This window comes from Halichoeres trimaculatus, unplaced genomic scaffold, assembly GCF_033239565.1.
Source record: "Halichoeres trimaculatus isolate MK-OKI-2021-1 unplaced genomic scaffold, fHalTri1.1 fHalTri1_scaffold_20, whole genome shotgun sequence".
Taxonomy (NCBI): Eukaryota; Metazoa; Chordata; class Actinopteri; order Labriformes; family Labridae; genus Halichoeres; species Halichoeres trimaculatus.
In genome coordinates, this window is record NW_027437198.1 from 18536188 (window position 1) to 18560607 (window position 24420).

Consider the following 24420-nt stretch of genomic DNA (forward strand, 5'->3'; position numbering starts at 1 on the left):
AGGAGAAGGTGGTGCTGGAGTGAGGAGATAAGAGGAAATATACAGCACACAAAACGAAAAACACTGTTCTGATTACCCTTTTGTGAAAGGCCATTCTAAAGGCTAAGTTACTGCAGAGTAACAGCTTTGATGGAGAGAGGGAAGAGAAATATGTAGGTAGGGCGACATTTCACAGAAAAGCAGAGTGCAAGAGTCTAATTGGAGGAGGAGGAGGGTGGCTTGTGGGAAAGCCACGTTTTTTGTTCCAGTTCCACTTGCCTGACACCATGGACATTCTTGATTGCGTGACTGATTTCTCGTCTGAGCTCTTTCTCATCAAACACGATCTATAGTATAAAAGAGCAGAATGAGAGTCATGATTTATAAAAACTAATACTGTAATACACATGTAGAGTAGAGGAGCTTAAACTCTTAAATTTAACGTCCTCATGACCTGCTCACCTTGACAAGTTCAAAGGGGAAGCGTTCATGGAAGATGCGGTTGATTTTGGCGCCCCCTGACAGCTCATTGGTGTCCACCTGGTCCCCTGAACCCTCAATGCACTTCTCGAAATCCACACCAAACTGCTGCACCATTCTGATGTTCACGAAAAACATGTGAATGGAGATGCTGAGTATAATGATGATCTGTAGCCATACAGGAACTGAGCATTTAACAGGTATTTAGAAAAAGAGGAACACTCACAGAAAATATAGTTTTGGTTTAATAATAGTAAGGCACTAACTCCTTAATGCTGTACATGAAACCTAAAACTGAACTTACTGTGTTTCCTCAACAAGCAACCTAACTGGTGTATATATACATGATAAAGATAAACTCTACAGCAGTGCTCGACGGTGCTCAGTCCGCGTTTGCATTTGTACAGTTTTCTATAGGGATGCACCGATATCAAAATTGCGGCCGATACTGATATCCAATATAAATGTTGCTGTTATGGTCGATATCTGATAATTACTGATATCAATATTAGAAGAAAAAAAAACAATCTGAGATGATGTGTCGAGGTACTTCAGAGAAAAAGAGTGGCGCGTTCATGAGGAACGACAACCATGGAGAGGATCAAAGGATGAAGCGCCCGAGATGAGCGCGATCAAAATAGAACATTTTGTCTGTTTTTGGATCAAAAACAAGAAGAGAGACATAAAGAAGAGGGTCTGCTCTTCTTGGGTAGTTTTGGTGTTTACATAGTTACAGAAAAAATTATTTGGGTCTTAAAAGATTGTTTAAGATGCTCTAAAAATGGCTGGCAGTTGAGACCGGCTCACTGTTACACATCGGCCGATACCGATGCTGATACCAATATATTGTACATCCCAGGTTTTTAACACTTTAGGGGTGAGAGTTTCTAACAAAAAAAATTGGGCTGGGACGATCTGACATTCTCGCGGTTCGATTCTGTCAGGATTTTGGGGTCCCAATTAGATTTAAATTGCAATTCTTTGATATTTACAATTTTTGCAATTTTAGTTTGCTTTTTAACACCAGACTATGGGATAATGTCAGATGATGATGAAGATGTCCTCAGACTAAATCAGGAGCCATATTCTCCCATAAAATACCCATTACGTGAGTCAGAGAGAAACATTTCAGTCTGCTGGGAAAAAAGTGGTCCAGTTTATAAACAAAGACTGAAATTAAGAATTTAAATTTGAAAAATTTGAAAATCCTGATATTGATAGTGCCAAACAAAAAAAATCCTGATATATTGTATACTGATTTTTTTTCTCCCTCCCCTAAAAAATACAGTTCAATAGTCAGAGCTAACTATTCACTTCTTATTCAAACAGTCCTCCACCACATGCACATGGAAAAGTTATGAGTTGACTTATTTTTAACATCCAAAACAGGAGTGGGCAATTAATTTTTACAAAGGGCCACAAAAGAAACCTGAATTGTGTCAGAGGGTGACACCAACAACAGCGTTAACCTAATTCTGCTCAATATTAACTTTTCCCCATTGTTAAATTGCACTAAATTGCAATGCAAACATCACACTTTTGAAAATAAAAGTAACACACTTGTGTTGCTTGCACTGCATTTATTTTTCCATTTATTATCTAATTTATGTTTGACCACGTGGCCGGACGTGGAGACGGACGCCCAAAGGGCGGGATGTGGCCCCGGGCCGTAATTTGTCCAGGTCTGATCCCAAATTTCTTCTAAATCTACCATACAATCCAGATGGAAAGATTTGTGTCTCCTTATCTATTTTATCTGTACTATAGTAACTCATCCTATTTCTTCCTCCTCTGCAGTGAATGTGAGAGGTCTGGCCTTTTAACTGCAATGAAATTAAGTACATTGGCCTCGTTACTATAATATCTACTCATTAATCTATGAAGTGGGATACTCCAGCCAGCAAAGCCTTTGGACTTTGAATTCATACTATTATCCATCTGCGTTGACACCATTTAGTCACAACTTGTAATTACGTGCTCTCAGACTATCAGAGTGCAGTCCAATACAGCCTCACAATAACATCCCCTCGAGCTTGCCATTCAATTCATTTTGAAATTCACTCACTGCAGCAAGGCCTTGGTTTTGCGGGTTGGATCATCTGGACGGAAGTTCTTGTACTCCTCCACCTCCTTCTCCAGGGAGAGGAGCTGGCTCTGCAGCTTACTGCGCAGACCAGGCAGGGTGTCTCTGATGTGGTTGGTCAATTGCTAAAGACACAGAGGAGTGTGATATTTCAACGACACTGTGAAAAGAAAATAATCCTTAACAATGTGAAACAGAATTTGGCAGGAGACCTGGTTGAGTGTCTTCTGTAGGTGTGGCGTGCCCATACGCTCAGCCATATGTCTGTAAGCAGGGTGGGACAGAAAAAACTTCCTCTCTGCAGCCAGAGCAGCGCGAATGTCCTTCCTCCCATCAATGTCTTTCTGACTGCGGTTCACCACGCCAATGTAGCCTGCATACGACAGTAGCAAGAGTTATTCTCAAGTCAGTAATAAAGCCAAAGGTATTAGTGTAAAAGTGCTCACCTCTGCGCAGTGGCAACAGTTTGTTTTCAAGGATATCCTTTGCATCAGTGCCTTCATCCATCAGGTCCAGTTTTGTTATAACGCCAATAGTGCGCACACCTGTACAAAGTTAGAAAGTATAGGTCAATATCACATTGCTGCATCTTATTTCCTTTTAAAACATGACTAATAATATGATCAAAATAAGTAAGGCAAACTGCTTTCACCTGATGCAAATTTTCTGTTTCATACAGCATAAGAAAAACAGTGCTTTGATACCAGTACGCCTCATGCTTACCCTGTGGGTCCACCTCTTTGGCGATCTTCAGAGCGTCTGAGTTGGCCAGGTCAGTGTTTGCCGGGGTGACGGCCAGGATCAGGCAGCTCTCCTTGGTGATGAACTGCAGAAGCATGTCCCTGATCTGGTGCTCGATGTCTACAGGCTGGTCTCCGACAGCGACCTTCGTCATTCCCGGGAGGTCGATCAGGGTCAGGTTCAACACTGAGTCACAGGGGCAGAAGTCACGACAATGAGAGATGAATAATTATCTTTCTGAATGTGTCTGTCTGTGTAGGTTCCTGTATGATGAATATCTAAAAATATCCTGACAAGATGGCTTCATTTATTTGAGTGTTTTAATAATCAACACGTATCTGAACAAAGCTGAGTATCCAGTTTAATCCCACACATCATTAACCTGATACAACATTTGAATGGTACCTCTTGGATAGGAGATAATTAGATGTTTGATCAATCAAAGGGAGGCTTTACTTTTCTTGTAAGCAGGAAACCTATTAGCTGTTTTTACATCTACCCAAATAAACACAGTGTTGTTTTCTAATGTTAAACCAGCAATATATTTTAAAAATATGAGGACAGGAGCATGCTTACAATTTTGTTGCTCCTTTGTTGTAATTTTTGCATCATGGCGTATAAAATGATCCATTTAGAACTTGAAACCTTCTCCTAAGCGAGCCATGCTGTTGGAGAATATGATTTGGCATCATCTCACTTAAGTATCTGAGGTTTTACCTGAAATTATGCAGCTGTTGGAGGTCAGAATGTTGCTCCAAACAATTATAAACTGATCAACTGTAAAGGTGCCTCCAATGCCATGGGCACTCATGCATCCCCAAACAATCACAGATGCTGCATTTTAAACAGTTTGTTGACAGTTTCCACTTTGCCTCAGTCCATCTTTAATAGGCTCAGACCCAGTGGAGCTGCTGACATTTCAGCATGAGGTTTACACACTGCGTCTGAAAGTGATATTGACCCCATGCAGTGATTTCCACCACGTTTTTTTTTTGGTTTCGTGCTGCCTCAAAGATCACAGTCATTACGCAGTGATTTTTGGTCTATCCCTTCAGTACAGATATTTCTCTCTGTTCTCTGAATTTTTACATAACTCATTTCCTGTAATTGATCTAACCCCTACATTTTTTCACCACAGTGTTTTTTTTTAAAACATTTGTTACGTCGTCTCTCACAGAGTGGAGAGACTCAGACTTTCTCTAAGGTCTGTTTTAGTACCATATGGTTGTGTTACTGGCCTCCTGTTGGTAAACCTAGGAAGTTAGTAGACATTTCTTTTAGGGATGCACGATATCATCGGCACAATATCGGTATCGGCTGATAAAAGCTTAAAAACACGTTTATCATTATCGGCAGATATGAAAATTTCTGCCGATAGGCACAGCCGATAAGGTGCTATTCAGTTAGGATTATTATTATTTTCCATCTGAAAAATAAGCTTTTTAAATAAAATGTAGCACTTCATTTGTTTGCACTGCAGAGCTCTGTGTCTGTCACCTGGTTGTTACAGTAGCTCTAAAATAATCAAATGCAGCTTGGTTATGTTCAAAAATGCATTGTACATTTAAAGTTCATGTGTTCTAAAGAAATTATTTTTCTGTATTTCAATACTAAATGTCTTGAGTTAAAAAAAAAATACAATTCTTAATTATGGTAAAATCAAATGTTTTTTTGTCTTGTTTTATGTGTGTTTCTTAAACAAATTAGACCGTCACAATAAGAGTAACATATAAATTCCAGTACAGGATAGACTTAGCTTTCTTTACAGTGAAAAAAACGAACAAACTTGTGGTATTGGAAACAGAAGTTCAGTTAAATATCAGCTTTAAATTATTTGAAAACATCAACATCTTTTTTTTTGTCAACATCCAAACTTTTGGGGGATTTTACCATAAGATATATAGAGCTTTGAAGTCTATCTTCAACAGGAGCCAAATTTGTAATGCTATACTCAACCAGCTTTGTTAGTATTAGGCTGACACAGCAAGGGGGATTTTTTGCTTTATTCGCAGTCAACCATACCCTCGCAGTTTAATAACTTTGAAAATAAGGAGTAATGAAAAAAATAACCTTAACAGAGAAGTTAGCTTTTCAGACCAAAAGGTTTTTTTTTTTAATTCTTTAAAAATATTTATTTTACTGTCAGCTTATTTGACTTGGTGTGTTAGTAGTTTCCAGTGTTTCTGCCACCTATAACTCTCAAAGAACTGCAGTAATTAGAACTTTCACATATACTTCATATTTTCAGACTGGGCGGTTGCTGCTAGGCTAAGCATGCAATTTTTTTTTCGACTTGTTTATTTTACGATGAAAAAAAGCATAAAACAACCACTCCTAATTCAACATGTTGAAGAGTGTTTGAATGTTTAAAGGAGAAGTGGCCATCTAATGTGTGAGATACTTTGCAGTGTGACTTTTTTGTAAAACCACTCTGGCTGCATCAGCAACTTTTTTTCCCCCCAAAACCTTAAAAGACTCACTAGAAAACGCAAACTGTAAACAGAGTGGGGTTGAAAAACTTGTAAACAACCAAAAAGAAAACCTTCTGTGTGCTCCATTCAGCTCAGGAATATGCAAATAAAATAATTTTCATAAAGGTGAATGAAATATCACAAACCTTATTCATATCATTGTGTTTTTTCAAGAAAGTTAAATTTCCAGCCTATTGGAATATGTCACCATAGTGATTTAATGAAATCTTTTAACCAGAACTTTAGACACTTGACATATCAAAAGAAGTGATGGTGAAATATATACAGCATCTGAATTTTCCTTAGAGTATAAAAATGCCTTATCATCTGACATATCCATTTATTCATGCTAATTGACTTTATAAAAGGATGAGAGCGAATAATGTTCAGAGGATGTGTGTGACTTGTGTCCTTTACCGTGTGGGGAGTAGACCCGCAGGTTAATTGGGATGGGAGAGATGCCTTTGTTGGAGCCTGTTATCCTGTCGGTCTCCGCCTCAATTTCTGCCCGCACCTCATCAAAATCCACAAACTTTTTCCCTTTGCAGTGCAGGAACTCGGCATATTCTACACAAAGAGGCAATGGGGCATACATATGTGAAGGGTAGACAGAGGCACCGGGACAGAGAGTCAGGAAGATCAGACAGGGCCGAGATAAAGAGAATATCAAATTGTAAAGATGAAGGTTACAGGCAGTGAGCTTTGCTGGAGGCGCTGTGACAGAGAGGCCATTTGCAGAGCAGCAGGAAAGTGAGCGGTGAGGTGACTGTGAACAGAATGGGGACACTCACCTGCTTTATTGTTGACCAGCTGCAAAATGAGAGGTCGGCGGGTAACAATGCCAGATCCACGTGGAAGAAAGTCCCTGTGAGAGAGTGACAGACACACAACAGGGGGAGAAAAATGAGAACCAGAAACGGATGAAAAGAAACACAGCCAAAAGGGGGTTGAACAGGGATGTGGAGACAGAAAGAAAGAGCATAAGGAAGAGAAAAGGAGTATGTGAAATGATTCAGTGCACTTAAAGTTTCTTGCAGTGTTGTGTCTACTAAATTGATAGACACTGAGAGATTTCACGCCTCCAACAAGTCTCACAACAAATCAAATATGCCAAAGTCATTTTCTCTCATCATTAAAGCTTTAAGGATCAATTCATAAGCACCCACAGCGCTGTTTCAGGGAAATGCTGTAGACCCAATTTCATTTATTTCTTCATCATTGTTCAGCTTAGTTTGCAATCAATTCATCGATGTGAAGAAATGTCTCATTAAAAACAGATGGAAGATCCAATTCATCCATTTCCTCAGCATCTCCACGAACACTGACTGGTCAGTGCAGTCAGTGCAGCAGGTGATCCCCATAGATTACCTGCCTAAAGGCCTACAACTATAACTGACACTACCTCTGGTCTGACATCTCAAACAAAACCTACACAGTCTCATCTCAGCGCATGTTAGCAGTAATCAGGTTTATACGGTGGCCTTGAAGAGCAGCGCTCAACAGAAAAAGAGAAAAAGCAAAAAAAAAATATTTCAAAAACATTAGGAGACGCAACAACAAAAAAGAGAATGAACATATTAAAAACAACAACAAAAGAAACAAAAATGTAAATACTAGGGATGGGTTCCTTTCACATTTGAAACAATATGGTATAGATGCCTGGTACCTATCAATTCGTATTGGTACTCAATGGTACCAATTTTCATTACTTTTTTGTGTTTATGTGGTAAAAAATATAATTTGTTTAATAATAAAATCTCATTTTTTTTCAATTCAACATATTTATTCATCAATATATAAACTTGCAAGCATGGAAAAATCTCCTACTCTTCCAGTCCCTCTAAGTCACAAGGATGCATTTAGGTATCTATTCATGGTACCTTTCAATTTTACATGAATCACCCAGTACTTTTGACTGACTTCGGTCAGGACGAAGGTTATAATAGTTTTTGATTTGTCATTATAGTTTAGTTTTCGTTAGTTTTGACTTTTTTCCATTACAGTTAAGTTTTAATTAGTTTTAGAGCGGGCATTCTAGTTTTTATTTAGCTTTAATTTTTGCAACAAGGCTTAGTTGTAGTTTAGTTTTAGTTTAGTTTCCATTTAATTTTTAGTTTTTTCATACCTTATTAACCAGGTGCAGGATTCAAAAAGGTCAGAGTAAATATTTTGTGATACTGTTTATTTTCAAGTCCAACATAGTGCTCACTGCTCAGTCAATGCTGATACTGAACTGTTGGCTGCTGCCTTAAACACAGGAAAATAATATAAACTTAATATAAAAAAAATATAAACATAGATTATGTAAAAATAATGTTGACATAAATCAAATAAAAATATCATAAACATAAATCATATACAACAATATAATATGAGCTTTAATAATGAGAAACTTGGACTCTGTAACAATAAAGGCAGACTCAAATACAACTAAAGTCAGACTCACATAAAATTGAACTATTACAGATGCTCTGATTCATTGCTCCACTATGTTTCGTCGCAGCACAGCAACCAGCCAGTCAGTGCAGTAAACAAGCACGTCCCAGTACGTCTTTATGGCGGTGCTGTATGGCACTGACAAATGCTGAAAAATGTCGTCAAATTGGTCAGGAAAATGTGTCGGATTAATTTAAATCCTAAAGGCTATTAATATTGTCAAAAACTATAACTAAGGACATTTTGTCTTTAATTTCAGTTAGTTTTGTGAACACAAGATACAGTTTTAGTTTACATTTCATTTTTGTTTTCTTTTCTAGTTTTTATTGGTTTGAGTTAACTGCAATGTATTTTAAATTTTAGTTTTCCTTTTTAGTTTCGTTTTAGATAACTATTTTAACCTTGGTCAGGACCTATAAAAGTACCTATTTTGGTACCCATCCATAGTAAATACACACACACAACAAAATAACCCAAAAACTCAAAAGAGCATTATCCTCATATTTTTGATCTGACGTACATCCTCAGGTGAAAGTTTTTCATACATGTGGGTAGGAAAAAAAAAATCAACTGAAAATGTGCAGTGTGGTCGTTATTTGCACCTATCTCAGCATTTCAGAAGAACATGGATTCATTATAACAGCCTGACAGCAGGATGACATTACATGGAGCCAAATTCATAAACCTCAATGGGCAAAGAGTTTTACTTAATTCAGAAATTAAAAAAAGGGAATTCTGGACGTAAGAACATATTTGCTATGCAGACAAAACAGAATTCCTGTCCTGATTTGTGTGAAAAATCTGGAAAACAAAGATCTTTAGCTCCAAAGTAAAGCTCTTGTATTTTACCTTACTCCGGTCACCAAATTATTCTTGAAGAAAACAGACTTTGCAAGTCATGTCATTTGGACCGAGTGGAAACCAAGACCCATTTTCCTTTGCAGTGTACAAACATGATGAGCTGAGTTACTATTGCATCAAATTGCTTGTCAGTAGCTTGAAATATTGTGGTGTTCAGACTCAGAGAGGCGAAAACTGGACCAGCTTTCTGAAACTGATACGTTCAGTTGAATGCACAGGAAGAAGACTTTTCTTTTTAATAAGTGTTTACTTAAGAGTTTGTGTATGCTTAGACACTGACCTGATGTTAGCAATCATGACTTTCAGACAGGGTTAGAAATATATAACTTTACAACCTTTTAAATTGTAAATTTGACACTGATGCTGACTTATAATGGCTCTCAGTTTTTACCTGTACGTGGAATTTCCAAGAAGAATTTCTATTAAAAAGGGGGCAAAAAAAATCATGAACCAGAACTTTTCTCATGAAAACCTGTTTGTTGCAGAGCATCAAACCACACCACACACTAGTGTGTATTTACAGAGCAGGCCAGCCCAGCTGCCCTCAGTGTTTGAGTGAGCCCAGACTGTGTCAACCAGGACATATTTCCCATAACAACTAACCACACACAGAGTCCGTCTGTGCTCACCTTAAGTACAACATGCAACATGCTACTTGTGCTAATTGCACAATGTAATGTGTTACACAACCACAAGATAGATGGGAAACAAACAACATCAAATGGAGCAACAATGCAGAAATCAATGAGAACTGCTTCACACAGTGTGCTCATTTTTTCCTTTCAAGTGACAGGGTACCTAAGGAATTTTTAACCACACAGCTAATGTTGCTTCGTCAGCTCTCTCTTGGTCTAGGCTCTCCCACCCAGTCTTCTTCACTCCCCTCCCAGTTCTCAAAGCCTCTAGAAACACACTACATCTGGTGGCAATCACCAGCCTCAGCTCTGAAATGATCATAGCAGAAGAGTGACCAACGTTTTCCTTTTCTACTGCTCAGCTGGAGGGGACTGTATGGATGTGTTCAGCTGACTTCAGGCTGGGAGCAATAATTCAGCCACAGAGCGGGACCACGGAGCGGGAGAAGAGAGTGAAGCTGTGACACTGCACAGTGCCTGTGGTCCTGTGGGAGAACAGTGGGGAACATTCAGGATGTTTCTCACATCAGCAAAAATCCACAGGTCTCTGGGTCAGCGCTGCTGCTGTGTCATGCACATAATGTGAAGCATGTAGGTATTCGTCCCCATGGCGGTTATAAAGAAAGTTCTGGATGAGGAATGGAAGCTGGGGTGGGTGGTTAAAGATTAAAAAAGAGGCAAGGCTGAGGGGTAGTTCAAGACAACACCAAGGTTATAATAGTGAACTAAAACGAAACTAAAAAGGAAAACTAAAATTTAAAATACATTGCAGTTAACTCAAACTAATAAAAACTAGAAAAGAAAACAAAAACAATAAGTAAACTAAAACTGTATCTTGTGTTCACAAAACTAACTGAAACTAACTAAAATTAAAGACAAAATGTCCTTAGTTACAGTTTTTGACAATATTAATAGCCTTTAGGATTTAAATTAATCACACACATTTTCCCAACCAATTTTACAACAGTTTACGGCAGTTGTCAGCGCCGTACGGCACCATCACAGCGACGTACTGGGACGAGCTTGTTTACTGCACTGACTGGCTGTGCGCTGTTCTGCGACAAAACGTAGAGGAGCAATGAATCAGAGCATCTGTAATAGTTTAATTTCATGTGAGTCTGCCTTTATTGATACAGAGTCCAAGTTTCTAATTATTAAAGCTCATATTATATTGTTTTATATAATTTATGTTTTTATTATTTTTATTTAATTCATGTTAAAATTATTTTATATAATTTATGCTTATATATTTATATTAAGTTTATATTATTTTCTTGTGTTTAAGGCAGCAGCCAACAGTTCAGTATCAGCATTGACTGAGCAGTGAGCACTATGTTGAACTGGAAAATAAACTGTATTACAAAATATTTACTCTGACCCTTTTGAATCCTGCACCTGGTTAATAAGGTATGAAAAAACTAAAACTAAACTAAAACTAAGCCTTGTTGCAAAAATTAAAACTAAATAAAAACTAGAATGCCACTCCAAAACTTATTAAAACTAAACTATAATGGAAAAAAAATGTCAAAACTAACTAAAACTAAACTATAATGACAAATCCAATACTATTTTAACCTTGGACAACACTCACTGGATTTGTACAATCTAATGCTGTTGTTCAGGCTCAACAAGTGTCCACTGGTTAATGTTCACAGCAACAAGTGAAACCTGCTGATCTGCTAAGTAAGACCGAGAAATCTTTCTCTCAAAGTGCCGTCCTGAGCAGCTTTGTCTCCAGTTCAGAATTGAACCATTTGGCCTCAATCGCAGGAATCGGATTAACAGCATTGGCACATTGAAAAAAGGCAAGAGGCAAGGATTCATTATTGATGCGCTGTAAATGATAGACGAGGCCGAGCAGATTGTGTATCATTTCATGCATTATGGATGGTCGAGCAAAGAGCATCAGTCTGTGAGCCTTCCTTCCTCCAACACAAGAGAAAGCAAAAGCAAGCGAGAGTAGGGCAGAGAACAGGAGGACCAGTTCCCCTCCCCCTGCAGCCGCTGCCTCCTTCAAACAGGCAGAGCAGCTCTGAGGAGCCAGAGCCCACAGCTGATCCCGCTCTTCCTTGTCTTCAAACGGGGAAACCAGCGTGTGAAACTCTGAGGTCACAGCTGATCTCAAGGGAGGCGACGGAGCACAAAATTTGTTTGTGGTTTGATGGAACTCCGCCCATGGGTCTATCGTGTGGCGGCGAAACCTATAATTTTGGCTACCCGCATTCCCGCACTACAGTCTGTCACTGTGGGGACCAAGCTCCAGCAAAATCCAACTGCTTAGTGGAAAATCCCTTCTGTCTCTCCCACTTAGCTGCCTGTACTTTATCTTCATGGTGAGGAGTGCTCTGCTACACAAAATCAAGCATCAGACTAGTGGCCACTTCTGTTTTTATGCCTTTCTAGTTGCAATTAGCTCCTTACACGTCAGCATTTTCAACTGCTGTAACTTAAATATCTCCTTCTTTCCTTGTAGAGTGCAAATCTGATAACAACCTCCACCCAGGCCACGGTGCTGCACTAGATATGATGTCTCCACTCCCTTCTGGGACAATGACATCACAACACAGCCAATAATGGAGACTTATACAAGCTGAAGTCCTGCGTTAGGTTGCCTTGAGATGAAGCTAAACAAGCTGCCAGCAAATTCTCATGCACACACACACACACATACTCAAACACCCGAGGGAGCAGACAACAGAAAGAGGACAGAAACATTCAGAGGCATCAGGCTGTTGAGCCACAGTGATTTGATTAGCTTCTGTCCAGAAAAATAAGCAGCCCTGGCAGGCAGTGAAACTGAGTCTGTGGTGAGGAACTTGTATGGAAAAAAAAGCCCAAATCAAATCAGCAAGATGCGCTAAGCACGAAGCACAGGAAGAAATTTACATCCCACCTGGCTAACTGGGCTAAAGATCACGGCTGGAATGACTAAAGAGACAGTAACTGCAAAGCAAATAAGCTACTAGTGCTCCTGCACTGCTCCAGCTGAACCCGGAAATGTAAAACAGAAACATGAGCGAGCAGAGACAAACATGTTGAGATAAGTAAATATTTGCCAGAGACACTATAGGTGAGTCAAGTCGCTTGGCGTACATATCACACCGAGACATCAGCTGCGAACTAAGGTGGAGCTTTCCCCTTCAGTCTGTGGACGGACATGTACCTTTCAAAGTACTAAGTGAATCATTTTTTTGTCTGTTTGGTGAAGAGGAAAAGAAGCTTTGCCTGGGGACACAGAAATGAAGCCTGTCTTTTACAGACAATATAGACCTCACCAAGAAAAACATGAAGAAAATGCTCAGACACTACTTTCGGTTTGAGTTGACAAGCAGAGAAACCATCAAACCCCACCAGTTTTGTGTATGGTTACTGAAAATGTGGAACCTTTTCTTTGATACTGACTTGCAGCTAAGCTCAAACAAGCTCTAAGTTATACAATGAGTCATCTTAACATGCATGTTGCTATAGTGACACGCAGCACCTCCCAAAAGCTTGCAGGCTGAAGTAAGACGCAGCAAGTTTCACGAGAAAGGTGAACAAGTTTTTGTTTTCTGTTGTTTGGATATAAATACATTTAAGAACCTCATCTGCATACTTCATGAGATTTAACGTGATACTCTGGGATGGAACAAGTTGGGTCCTATCACAAGGTTTAGGTCAGAAATTACCCCTACAGCAGTGTTTTTGTGCAGCAGAAGCCCAGAGCGCTCACACCAAACACCCCCTCCCTGCTCCTCTGCCGGTTTCCTCTGCACTCAGACGGGGCCAATTTTTTCTAGATCAAAAACGCAAATAAACGGACTCCCACTGAAAAAATCTGATATCAGTCTGCATTCACGCTTTATTTAGAGAATTTTCAGCGTGTTACTTTCACACAAAAACACCGCTAAATAAGGCTCTAGTTCTCAGCATGTCGTAAAACGGCGCTACCTCCGCTGCAGAGCCACATCTGGCTACGAGCCGCTCGCCCCTTAGTGTATCAGTCAGCGAGCACGGCGTGCCAGATATAAACAAATGCAGATAGTCTGCCAGGACGAAGAGACACTATGAGAACTAGAGCCTTGTTTAGCGGTGTTTTTGTGTGAAAGTAACGCGCTGGAAATTCTCTAAATAAAGCGTGAATGCAGACCGATATCAGATTTTTTTGGTGGGAGTCCGTTTATTTGTGTTTTGGGTCAAGTAAAAATTGGCCCCGTCAGGGAGGGGGTCTTTGGTGTGAGCGCCCTGGGCTTCTGCTACACAAAAACACTGCTGTAGGGGTAATTTCTGCCCTCAACCTTGTGATAAGACCCAACTTGTTCCATCCTGGAGTATCACTTTGAAGGAACAGGCGTGTGTAAGTGTTAAAACCACATCATTTGTGCTGAGTGTAAGTGTTGCTTCTGCAACTTGAGTTTGTGAAAGTGGAGGCAGAAGAGGAAGGCCAATCGCATGTGCTGAAGTGTCATGATGAGCCCAGATAATGTGTGTCAGGTGTTCTTGCTGTGCCATTAATCTAAATTAATGTGCACTGAACAGTAGTGTAATCTGCATGTGTGTTCCTGTCTGACAGAAGTTATGACATGCTCTTTCTTATGTACTTACAACCAAGGCCTGTCTGCATGCCTTCTTAATAACTGACACACTCCTACTTCTCTGCTGGCTGGCCTGCTTGCATGTGTGATTGTACGATCCCAGCAAGGGTTGGGTTACACACACACTCACACACACAGATTGTTGCTCTATGGGTTTGGAAACCTGCTAAACAAGCTGCTTTGGGAGCAGGCTTGTTTTGTTTCTCTATCTGCAGGGTGATCTCCCTTGCGGCTGATGTGGGAGAGGACAACAGAGAACATGCCGATCAATGACAGGACCAGCCTGTTGAGATCTCTGAAGCTTGACCTTAACACCACAGGAAGAAAAGGAAGACGCTGAGTCTTTTTCCTTAATTCAGTTTAAAGTTCTGACGTAATCAGCCACAAAAGAGGAAGATGATAAAGGAAGTGGTGTCTGCTGCAGATGTAAACATGGCTCGTGTAGCTGCAAATGCACAAAAGCAAGAGGCCGCTCAGTGAAAACTGATCAACACAACAGAAATTACCAGCAAATATATACAAAACCATTGGATGTCCATCACTAGAACATTAGCAAAACAGACAGAGGCAAAAAATAAGGCCACCTGCACTTTGATCTACTTAAATCAAGTGTGACAGTGTGCACTTCACAAACAACCCCTTGTCTACATCATTTCAATGGAAAGCTGTGACAATGGGTGAGAGATTTAAAGACAAAGACTATGGAGCATTAACTGACAATGAGCACAGTTGTTTTTAATCTTTGGACCCATCATGGTTTTTGATTAGAAAGTGATTCATACGTTTTACACACAAGTGGCCCACTGTTTTGCCACGTTAAGGGCGTGTTACGTCAAGTTGAACCAGCAGCCCATGAATAATATCAGGGAGGGCAGGGTCACGATAAATGCGTTACGACGTTGCGTAAAGAGTAACTACTGACGTTTAGCGTAATTCAATGAAAACACAAACAAAGTAGATAATATAACATAAGCTTTTAAGACTACAAAAGTAGGTTTTAATAACTGCAAGCTCCTACCTGCCGACAAAATTCTCCAAGACTGAGCTTTTCCCAGCGCTCTGTCCTCCAACCACAGCAATCTGAGGAAGGTCTAAATTGCAGCTTTGGCCAATGGAGCTGAAAGCGTCTTGAAGCTTGTTGATGAGGGGAATCAGGTCTTCCATGCCCCGGTTCCCCATGGCTTCGTTAGCTCAGAGAGCCCCTTCAATACAACGCAGACCAGAGGCTAACGCTAGCCGCGCTAACTATGTATGTAAGTTAGCTTAGCAAGCAAGGTGCTCTCGGGTTACTGGAAGTGTTGAGTTCTACGCTGCAACAGCTCGGGCTTCAAAACTCCCCTTGAACACTTGTGCGTTTAGCGGTTATTTACTTCACCCTACTATCATTTCGTGTTCTTTAGAAGCGCCTTGAACAATTACTCAGTCAGCCGAATCAGACGGAAAACTCGCAAAACAAAACTTCCTCTACACAGACACCATCCGGTCCGGCCAGACGACAACCGGTAAAAATAGACCCGCCTCTTGTCTCCAGAGCCAGGCTGTGTGTGGCTACTTTGGCTGCCTGTTCATTAAAGCTCAAATTCTGATTGGATGTTAAAAAGGCGTGTTCTCTATTCTAAACGAGTTTCTCGTTCCCAATTGGTCAATGGGATTATCACTTTAAGATACTCACGTCACGTGCTCACTGCAACATGGCCGCCACCACAGAGTGTGGCGTTTCTTCAGAAAGAAACATGTCACTGAAGAAAGCTTTCTGTGCAGCATCTCCTCTCACTTTAAGAATTGTTGCCGAATGCCCGGTGACAAAAGCAAGAGCGTGTGATTTAATACTGCCACACTGTGCCGTCAGCACCCCTGTTTTCATGCCTGTCGGTACCCAGGGTACTCTGAAAGGAATCACAATGGATCAACTGGAGGGTCTTGGATGTCAGATCTGTCTTGGAAACACATACCACCTAGGAATGAGACCGGTAGGTAATACAACCAGAGACCAGTGCAGCTTATCCAGGGTGTTCGCGGGGTCTTAAAAAGTATTAAAAGTTAATAAATCAATTTGGGGAAAATTAAGGCCCTTAAAAGGTATTAAAAAGTCTTAACCGTGGTTTTATGAGGTATTACATTTTATTGGTATTCAAGCTTTGACTCCAAAAATATGCATGAATATTTATTTTCCTCCTTGGGACTGACCCCTGATTGGGACGTTATTAAAGTTATAGAATAGAATAGAATAGAATAGAATAGAATAGAATAGAATAGAATTACTTTACTTACTTAGAGTCAGTAGAAAAATACAAAAATTGAAAAAAATAAAATGAATTAAATACATACAGATTTTAGTTACATTAAGATACAATAATAAAGATTGTGAGAGGTATATACACCAGCCATAAATTACTACTAGTTTTAAAAAGGGAAATTAGATACAACATTAAAGCAAATCTCACAAGGCACATGTCCTAAATTTTGATAATAATGAAATAATTTCTCGTTATTTTTTGCAAATTGACCTTGAATAAGTCTCGTTTCTTGTTGTGGGAGTGTCGATAAACCTGCCTTTAGTTAAATTTATTCTTCCAAGCTTTATTCCTTCCCAGCTTACATAATTTCTGCTAAAGATGGGTTGCCAACAACAATTCAGAGTCGCAATAAAGTCTTTAAACTTTCTGAAAGGTTTTTTTAAAAAGTCATAAAAGGGTATTGAAATCAACCTCAGGCTTTTAGCATATACCCTGTTATCTCATATATCTTATGAGTTGAATATACATGATGTTAGATTGTGTTATAACTTTCTACTATCATCCCAACTTTTCTGTCCACAGGGACCTGATTTAATCGAGAAAGCGAATGGTTTGCATGGATTCATGAACTGGAAAAGGAACCTTTTGACTGTGAGTGTGTCCCCCTGATTCAAAAAGTTAAAGGACACAAGACATGATGTATTAAAACCTTGTGTTTTCTCTGTTACAGGACAGTGGGGGGTTTCAGATGGTGTCTCTTGTTGAACTCTCAGAGGTGACCGAGGAAGGGGTAAAGTTTAGGTCCCCCTATGATGGGAAAGAGATCCTTCTAAGTCCTGAGAAATCCATCAGCATACAAAACAGTCTTGGTCCGTAAGGAGTAAAATACTTAAATAAGAATTAGAAAACAGAGATTCAGGCTTTTGTAATTTAACGAATGTCTGAGTTTATTCTATGTTATTTCAGGGTCTGACATCATGATGCAGTTGGATGATGTGGTCAGTAGTACAGTAACGGGACCTCGGGTCGAGGAGGCAATGCACAGATCAATTCGCTGGCTTGACCGGTGCATAGCAGCCAATAAAAAACCAGACAAGCAGAATCTTTTTGCCATCATCCAGGGAGGGCTGAATGCAGAGCTGCGCAAGACTTGTTTAGACGGTAAAAGAAGAAACCTTGCTCTGTCTTTTTTTCCTATCCCATACTGTATTAGCATATTCATCAAAAATAATGATTGTAAACACTGTGTATATATCAGCTCATGGATGAAAAAATAACACATCATCATTCATAACAAAAAAACAATTTTCTGATTACTGACAGGAACATGAGCTGAAACATGCATTTTAAAAAAAAAAAATTTGTATCTTCTTCTCTGTAGAGATGACTAAACGGGATGTTCCTGGTTTTGCCATTGGTGGCCTGAGTGGAGGTGAGGAGAAAGATGACTTCTGGCGAATGGTCACACTGAGCACTGATCACCTGCCGCGAGAAAAGCCTCGGTACCTCATGGGTGTGGGGTATGTATTTTTTTTTTGCTGAAGGTATTTCTTTAAAACCTTTTTTCTTTCCCATTGGAATATGAACATTTTTATTATCTCTTTGTGCTGCAGGTACGCTGTAGACTTGGTGGTGTGCGTCGCCCTGGGATGTGATATGTTTGACTGTGTATTTCCTACCCGCACTGCAGTAAGTTTTCTTAACCTCACACACTGCTCATTACCACTACATAAGTTACCATTTTAATTGTGAATCTGATTTCACTGCAAAACATATTTCTTCTCCCATAGAGGTTTGGCTCTGCCTTGGTGCCTTGGGGATCTCTCCAGGTAAAACATAAGCAGTTTGCAAAGGACTTCCAGCCAATAGACCCAGACTGCCAGTGTCCAACCTGCAAGAGGTACGCAAGGTTAAGCTAACATGACCTATGGAGATGGATTTTTTTCAGGATGTTGAGGATTATACAGCATTCTGATGCCCTACTAATGTAAAGCTAAAGAGAAATTTCACTATGCACATTTTACCTTACCATTTGTCAGCACATTATACATTGGTATACCTTAGATTTGTTGCAAAACCATTCTCTGTGACAGGGTTTTAATGTCATTACTGCTTTCCATTTCAGACATAGTCGAGCTTACCTACATGCTCTTTTTAAGAGTGACACTGCAGCCATGCATCACGTCACCATCCACAACATTGCCTACCAGGTCAGTACTGGAAATGTCAGGATGAAATATTCACTGGTAACAAGTACATTTTACTGCTTCAAACAAAATTAAATTGTATGAAATAAATAAAATACTTAATACTTGAAATAGTATAATACTTAAAATTACTTACTAAGACTAGCAAAGAAAGTTACTATTTACATGTAGTTATTTGTAATGTCGAAAAACACTAAAGGTTGTCAGTTGTACTGATTGACTAGACCCTAATGAGATGACTTATCATGGCAAAGATTACAGGCTCTTGATAAATCAGGGTGGGAAAAATAGAGAAGAGCATTTTTTTTGTTAGTTAGGTAATAAAACCAGGATGTACCACTTTGACACCAGGGGGCTCCAAACCAACACGTAACTAAAACTTCCTGACAGGAGCTTTAATGTATGTACTGTGAATTTCAAACTCTTTGACTGAGAGAAACTTCCAAAATTAGTTAAGTTAGAATTACTTTATTACTCTGCAATAATGCAGGGTAAAGAGAGAGCGAAGTAAATTTATTGTGTAACAGTCTGATGCCTTAATTTAAAAGTTATGATGTTTTGTAACACAGTGTACATCTTTGTCATATATATTAAACTCTGGTATGCTCTCTGTGCTCTAAAGCAAAACACACTTGTTTTGCAGGTTTGGCATTATCAGCATTACAAAGGATCTCCTCTCATGACACATGGGTCCCAAAACATCATGATCATGTTAACAGAGCATGACAGATGATATCTGATTATGCAACAGTAGTGTAATTATATCAAGCCGAGTGTGTCTCCAGATAGGTCTATTGGTCTTTGACTACTGTTTGGCTCATTGTAAGATTCCATAAATATTTTATTTCATGAAACAGTTTTGTGTTGCAGAAATTGTGCGAATGGTCAGATGTTGCATTCACACTGTAAAGTCAATAGATGTTGATGATAAGCACACTTTAGAGCTAGAGATCGAAGCCATAAAGCTGTTTCTCTCTGATCAAACAAGTATTTCTCTTTGCAGCTCACCCTGATGCGTTCTGTTAGACAGAGCATTGTGGAAGGCCGTTTCCCTGAGTTTATACAGACGTTCATGAAGCGGATGTTCCCCTCTCCTGACCAGTACCCCAGCTGGGCTGTGGACGCTCTCACATCTGTCAACATAACTCTAAAATAGAACTTGAGGGCAGCTGTCTCCTTTAAGTGGACATTATGACACTGACCGTGAGATTTTATATTGTTTGAAGAACCATTTTTGTTACAAATGATGTTTTTCTACTCTTTGTTTATATATTTTAATGTGTCGCCACTTTTGTTGGTAAAGAAGAAAATGACTTTTGGACTGGGGGATCGAGCCGAATTGTCTTTTGCATCAACCTGCCTCTGCAGATTGTCCTCAGAGAACACATTATGGTAATGTGCAACTGAATGGGGTTCAGATGAGGTTTGAAGCACATGAACTGTTTCCTCTGATATGCTCTGACAGTTTTTGTTGTTACCATGGCTACAGAGTGAGGCCCACCCGTTTGAAAATATTTTTTGTCTTTCTAAAAATCTATTTCTAACATGTTCCTGAGGACATGAATATTTAATTTTCCAAATGTTTGCAACTGTTGGGTTTTTTATTCTGGTGTTTTAACTGTTGTTAAAGGACTTGTCATTTTCAGCTAACTGTTTGAACAGACAAATGGGAATTCTCCTCAAAGCTGATTGGGTGCTTTTTTTATAGTGACCACAAGAGGGCAAAATAGACAAAACCAGAGTCTGACTAAAACTGAAATATACTGAATATGCTTTAAAAGTTTAAACACAAGTTGATTTGTTAACAGAAGTAATACTTGTGGTTTAGGTGTCCATGCCAAATTTTAGGTGGGCACAAAAACATCCATGTCAGACGACTCCAGAACCAATTAAACAATATAAAATCAGTCTTGTCTTTGTTAATCATTGTCTCATCAGTTCTCCAGTCAATTAGTCCTCTTTGACCCTCTGACAGGGGGTTTAATCCAGAGTCTGCAGAGGTGCAGCAGCTTCATCAAGGCTCACTTGTGGGTGATTAATATTAATAAATGTGAGTTCATTTGCATAACACCTGTTGTCTGTGGCTTTGAGTCAACAGTCCTCTTAAGCACTGCATTTGAATTTCATTAGAGCCTTTGTTCGGACGAGGCACTGCATGGTATAACCTGTGACATAAAATGAGTGGCAGCCAACTTATCCAGCACATGAATGACATTGTTTTTGTTGCATAATCAGAGCTGGTAATAAGTACCTTCACCCTGACTTACTTATGTTAATCAGCTACAGTGGCTGAAATATTCTTCTGGGAAATTTTGATGTGCTAAGTTTATGTTCAGTCTCATACAATTCATATTAGGAAGACCTTCTAGTTTTTGATTTTCTGGTAATTGTATGACTGTTGTTTCTGAAATGTTATAGGATACACTCATGAGAAAGATTGTTTTTCTGGCAAATCTGCAGCTTTGACTGTAGTTGGGTTATATTTAGTGTGTTTGGTGAGAGAACAGCTCGCAGCACAGTTGGCAGGCTTACACTAAATTAACTGGACGTGTTCTCAAGTCTTTTTCTGCAAAGATGATTCCCTGATCGTCGGTAGCCTATGCGCCTCCTTCAAATGGATGTGTAACACATAAAACCGAACAGAACATAACCTGCTCTCCACTAATAAAGGATCATATGGAGCCTTGAATAAGTTGCAGTCGCAGGTTTCTTCTAGAGGAAGGTGGACATGGATAGGGATTACGTGTAGATGTGTAGCAGATGTTTTCATTCACTTTTGGATTTAGAGGGATTTTTATTTGAAGCCGCATTTGAAACTTGTTTTTCGTTTGTTTGTGCATTGCTTAATTTAGCAAATCTTTGTGACCAGTCCTGATTTAAGCAGTGCAACAGTCCCCACCGATTGGTGACAAACTGGCAGCCAGTGCGTCCATGCGTAGCTCAGGCAGGGAGGATGCTAGTGCTCACAGAGACAACCAGTTGCTCCCCAGCTGTCACAGTAAAAGTGGAGCCTCACCAACGCACTGACGGATGAACATCCTCGACCTGTTGCCTCTGCGAGCAGACATCTAGACCCGTTTTCTAACGGGTGCTAGGAGAAGAGAAGTTGATTTTCCTGTTCTGGTGGGAGGTCGAAGACGATGCCATGAGGTGTATCAATGTTTTCGTTATTTCTCTACGTTTTGAATAGCAGAAGGAAACGGCGCGGAGTTAGTTTTGGGAGGTCTACCTCCTTTACGTGGAGGTGCACTTGGTGAAAATTTTCTCTGTCTCTGGGCGCTGAGGAGGAAAACCATGGTCGAATTGGAGAAGGAGGTGCTCCCGCTGCCCCCTCGGTACCGGTTCCGAGACCTGTTGCTCGGGGACTGGCAAACCGACGACAGGTAGGGATTCTGAATCGTTTACGCACGGCGCACTGAATCCATTGCGCAACTGTGCGCCATGAGACCATCATTACACCTTATCTTGAAAGTACTTATTTGCTCTGTTCACGCATTTTCTCTCTGTGCTCTTTTTGATCCAAGTGCATAAATGTGTTGGAGTATTTCACTGCCAGCTTTGCACTCGTTGCTATGGATGCTGTAACACGTTTACTCGTTGCCCTGTGTGCAAATACAGTAGTAGGGATTATGTACTTCATCAATATATCAGAGACATTAAAACCAGAGATATCAGAGCACAGATAGTCTTTAAGGAATGTTTTACATTCTTTTTCTAGCGTACATTTTGGATTACACATGGCAATAAAATTGTCATTGTGGGATCACTCATGAAAGAAATGAAACATGGCCAGAAGGATGGATTATACTCTTTCCATCCATGTCACTGCTCATGCCATAGTTCCTGAGGATTTCAAGAGAGGCCTCCTCCACCTGAAAAGATTTAAATCACCACTCTGAGTAACTGGCCATTAACCTTTGTGTGCACTCCATTTGCAGGGCACGGGGTTCAACATGCTGTATGATATACATTGCTTAATTTGGCTTTTTCATTAGGCTGTCTAATGGAAATCCTTAACCTCTATTTCATGCATGATGTGTTTCCCTGCTATAGGCGAAAAATGTTGCCAAAACAATTGGTTGACCTTTGTAGTCATTTCCAATCTGATAATTGAAGAAACTTTCAGTTAAATCATAAAGAAAACAAAGGATCGATCCAAGTGAGGTCGATGATAGGAATCACTTCAGAGACTGCTGCATGCTACCACTATCTCACCGACAGTATGTTAACATCCAGCACTGAAGATTCTTATCCTTGATGTGTATAACTGAATCTTCAGTGGTGTAATTTCACACAGCTGAGCCTGCTCGCTCTGCCCATGCTCCTCTGGCCTTCTGTAATCTTTCCGTCATTGCCCAAGAACTAATGTTTCTTCACCAAAGAGCAGTTTGACCTCAGTCATCTGATTATAGGTGTTCAGTGACATGAGGGTTCACCGCTTTTTTTCTTGGAAGGAACAAAAGGTCTCCTTCTAAGTCCTGGCTCTTTTTTCTTATAAAAGAGGAGATGGAAAAATAAAGCCATGAGAAAACATGAATGGATTCAGCAAATAAATGCAGACACAAAATATGTGCGAGCGTTATGTGGTTTTGATTTGCTCTGTTGGTTTAGAGGGGGCTGAGAGGTTTCTAAAGAGCTGTGCATCTGTGTTGGTGTCTCATATCTGCAGTAATATCCTCTTAACGCAAGATTTGATGAGTGTTTTCAGGGATTTCCTGGTGTCAATCACTTTGAGGGCTCTAGCAGGTTCTGAGATTTAAATATAACTCGTGGGGGCTGTTTGTGTACTACATTTATTCTGCCAAAGCACAGTGAAAAATTTCCAGTGCTCATGCTAGGATTATTTTCCTCTAACAAAGTAGATTTTTTTTTCCTCAAGCATGCACACATGCTCTTAGTCAAGATGTTGTCAGGGAAAAAGGGTCAAGTCAGTGGTCTTTATGACCAGCGAGTATTAAAAGGACGACAAGGAGGCAGGTGATTTAAGTGATGCAGACAGGAAGCTTAATTGCAGCAGTTTGTCTGCTGTTGCCTGTTATTCAAAGAGAACAGACCTTTATGCAACATCTCTGATGATCCCGCTACAGTAATGGCACCAGTATGGCTCCAATCATAGCACAAAGACTTAACCAACACTTAACAACTCAAATGTCAATATATGCAGGAATAAATTATCTCTGAATAACATATGGTTGCACTCTCCTCTGTGGAAACATCGCTGGGTTCTTCCATCATCCTCTTCAGGTCTTCCTCCATCTCCTCTTCACCCTTAACTTGTATCCAACCTGGTGTGAGCTCGTTTGTGTGTGTGTATGTGTGTGTGCACGCGTATTTGCCATATGTGGCTCCCTCTTAACATCCCCCACTCTTTGACATCTTACTTCTGATTGAAGTGCCTCCAATACCATGCTTTCCCTCCTTTTCAAGAGCCCTCCTGTAACTCAGAGGAATGGGTTTGACTCTTGTTGCAAAAGCTCTTAGGTGAGGCAATTTTCAGCACCAACGATTAAAGATGGGAATTGATTCAATATTCACACAGAGGGGTCTTCTTCCCTCTTGATTGTACTATGGTTATCTCCACAGCCTTTTCTATTCTTTTAGAAAGTCTGTATTTTCTTGATCTGTGTCCTCTAGTGCTGTGGTTGACCCTTAAGTATACCTACATCAACAAATACTCTTACCTTAATTTGAATCATTTTTTTTTAAATCTTGAAAC

General features: G+C 39.9%; 3 protein-coding genes across 7 annotated transcripts in view; 2 read left to right on the forward strand and 1 right to left on the reverse strand.

The window, feature by feature from the left end:
• Positions 1 to 15765, reverse strand: part of dnm2a (dynamin 2a) — a 31090-nt gene extending 15325 nt beyond the window's left edge. For 2 of the 4 annotated variants that reach the window (XM_074695955.1, XM_074695953.1), the window contains exons 1-9: positions 15279 to 15765; positions 6546 to 6619; positions 6172 to 6321; positions 3266 to 3469; positions 2989 to 3087; positions 2755 to 2915; positions 2525 to 2667; positions 442 to 577; positions 259 to 326 (exon numbers count right to left, since the gene is read on the reverse strand). In XM_074695955.1, the coding sequence (XP_074552056.1) occupies positions 259 to 326; positions 442 to 577; positions 2525 to 2667; positions 2755 to 2915; positions 2989 to 3087; positions 3266 to 3469; positions 6172 to 6321; positions 6546 to 6619; positions 15279 to 15439 (1196 nt within the window). In that variant the 5' untranslated portion in view covers positions 15440 to 15765. The remainder of the gene's footprint in view (positions 1 to 258; positions 327 to 441; positions 578 to 2524; positions 2668 to 2754; positions 2916 to 2988; positions 3088 to 3265; positions 3470 to 6171; positions 6322 to 6545; positions 6620 to 15278) is intronic. The other 2 variants (XM_074695954.1, XM_074695952.1) reach the window with 1 other exon arrangement.
• A 137-nt stretch (positions 15766 to 15902) lies between these two features.
• qtrt1 (queuine tRNA-ribosyltransferase 1) lies at positions 15903 to 20724 on the forward strand. The gene is made up of 9 exons (XM_074696714.1): positions 15903 to 16230; positions 17080 to 17148; positions 17228 to 17366; positions 17464 to 17658; positions 17879 to 18017; positions 18111 to 18186; positions 18288 to 18397; positions 18623 to 18707; positions 19708 to 20724. The coding sequence occupies exons 1-9, from the start codon at positions 15952 to 15954 to the stop codon at positions 19858 to 19860; spliced, it is 1245 nt and encodes a 414-aa protein (XP_074552815.1). The 5' UTR covers positions 15903 to 15951; the 3' UTR covers positions 19861 to 20724.
• Positions 20725 to 21354: 630 nt separating this feature from the next.
• Positions 21355 to 24420, forward strand: part of kcnt2b (potassium sodium-activated channel subfamily T member 2b) — a 49919-nt gene continuing 46853 nt past the window's right edge. For both annotated transcript variants that reach the window (XM_074696538.1, XM_074696539.1), the window contains exon 1: positions 21355 to 22087. In XM_074696538.1, coding sequence (XP_074552639.1) covers positions 21999 to 22087 — 89 coding nt within the window. In that variant the 5' untranslated portion in view covers positions 21355 to 21998. The remainder of the gene's footprint in view (positions 22088 to 24420) is intronic.

Excerpts from the sequence above, each read along its gene's own strand:
- qtrt1 (XM_074696714.1), top strand. The coding sequence starts at position 15,952 with ATGGCCGCCACCACAGAGTGTGGCGTTTCTTCAGAAAGAAACATGTCA. Across the intron at positions 17,367-17,463 it reads CAGCATACAAAACAGTCTTG|GGTCTGACATCATGATGCAG; the intron begins GTCCGTAAGGAG and ends ATGTTATTTCAG. Across the intron at positions 18,187-18,287 it reads TATTTCCTACCCGCACTGCA|AGGTTTGGCTCTGCCTTGGT; the intron begins GTAAGTTTTCTT and ends CTTCTCCCATAG.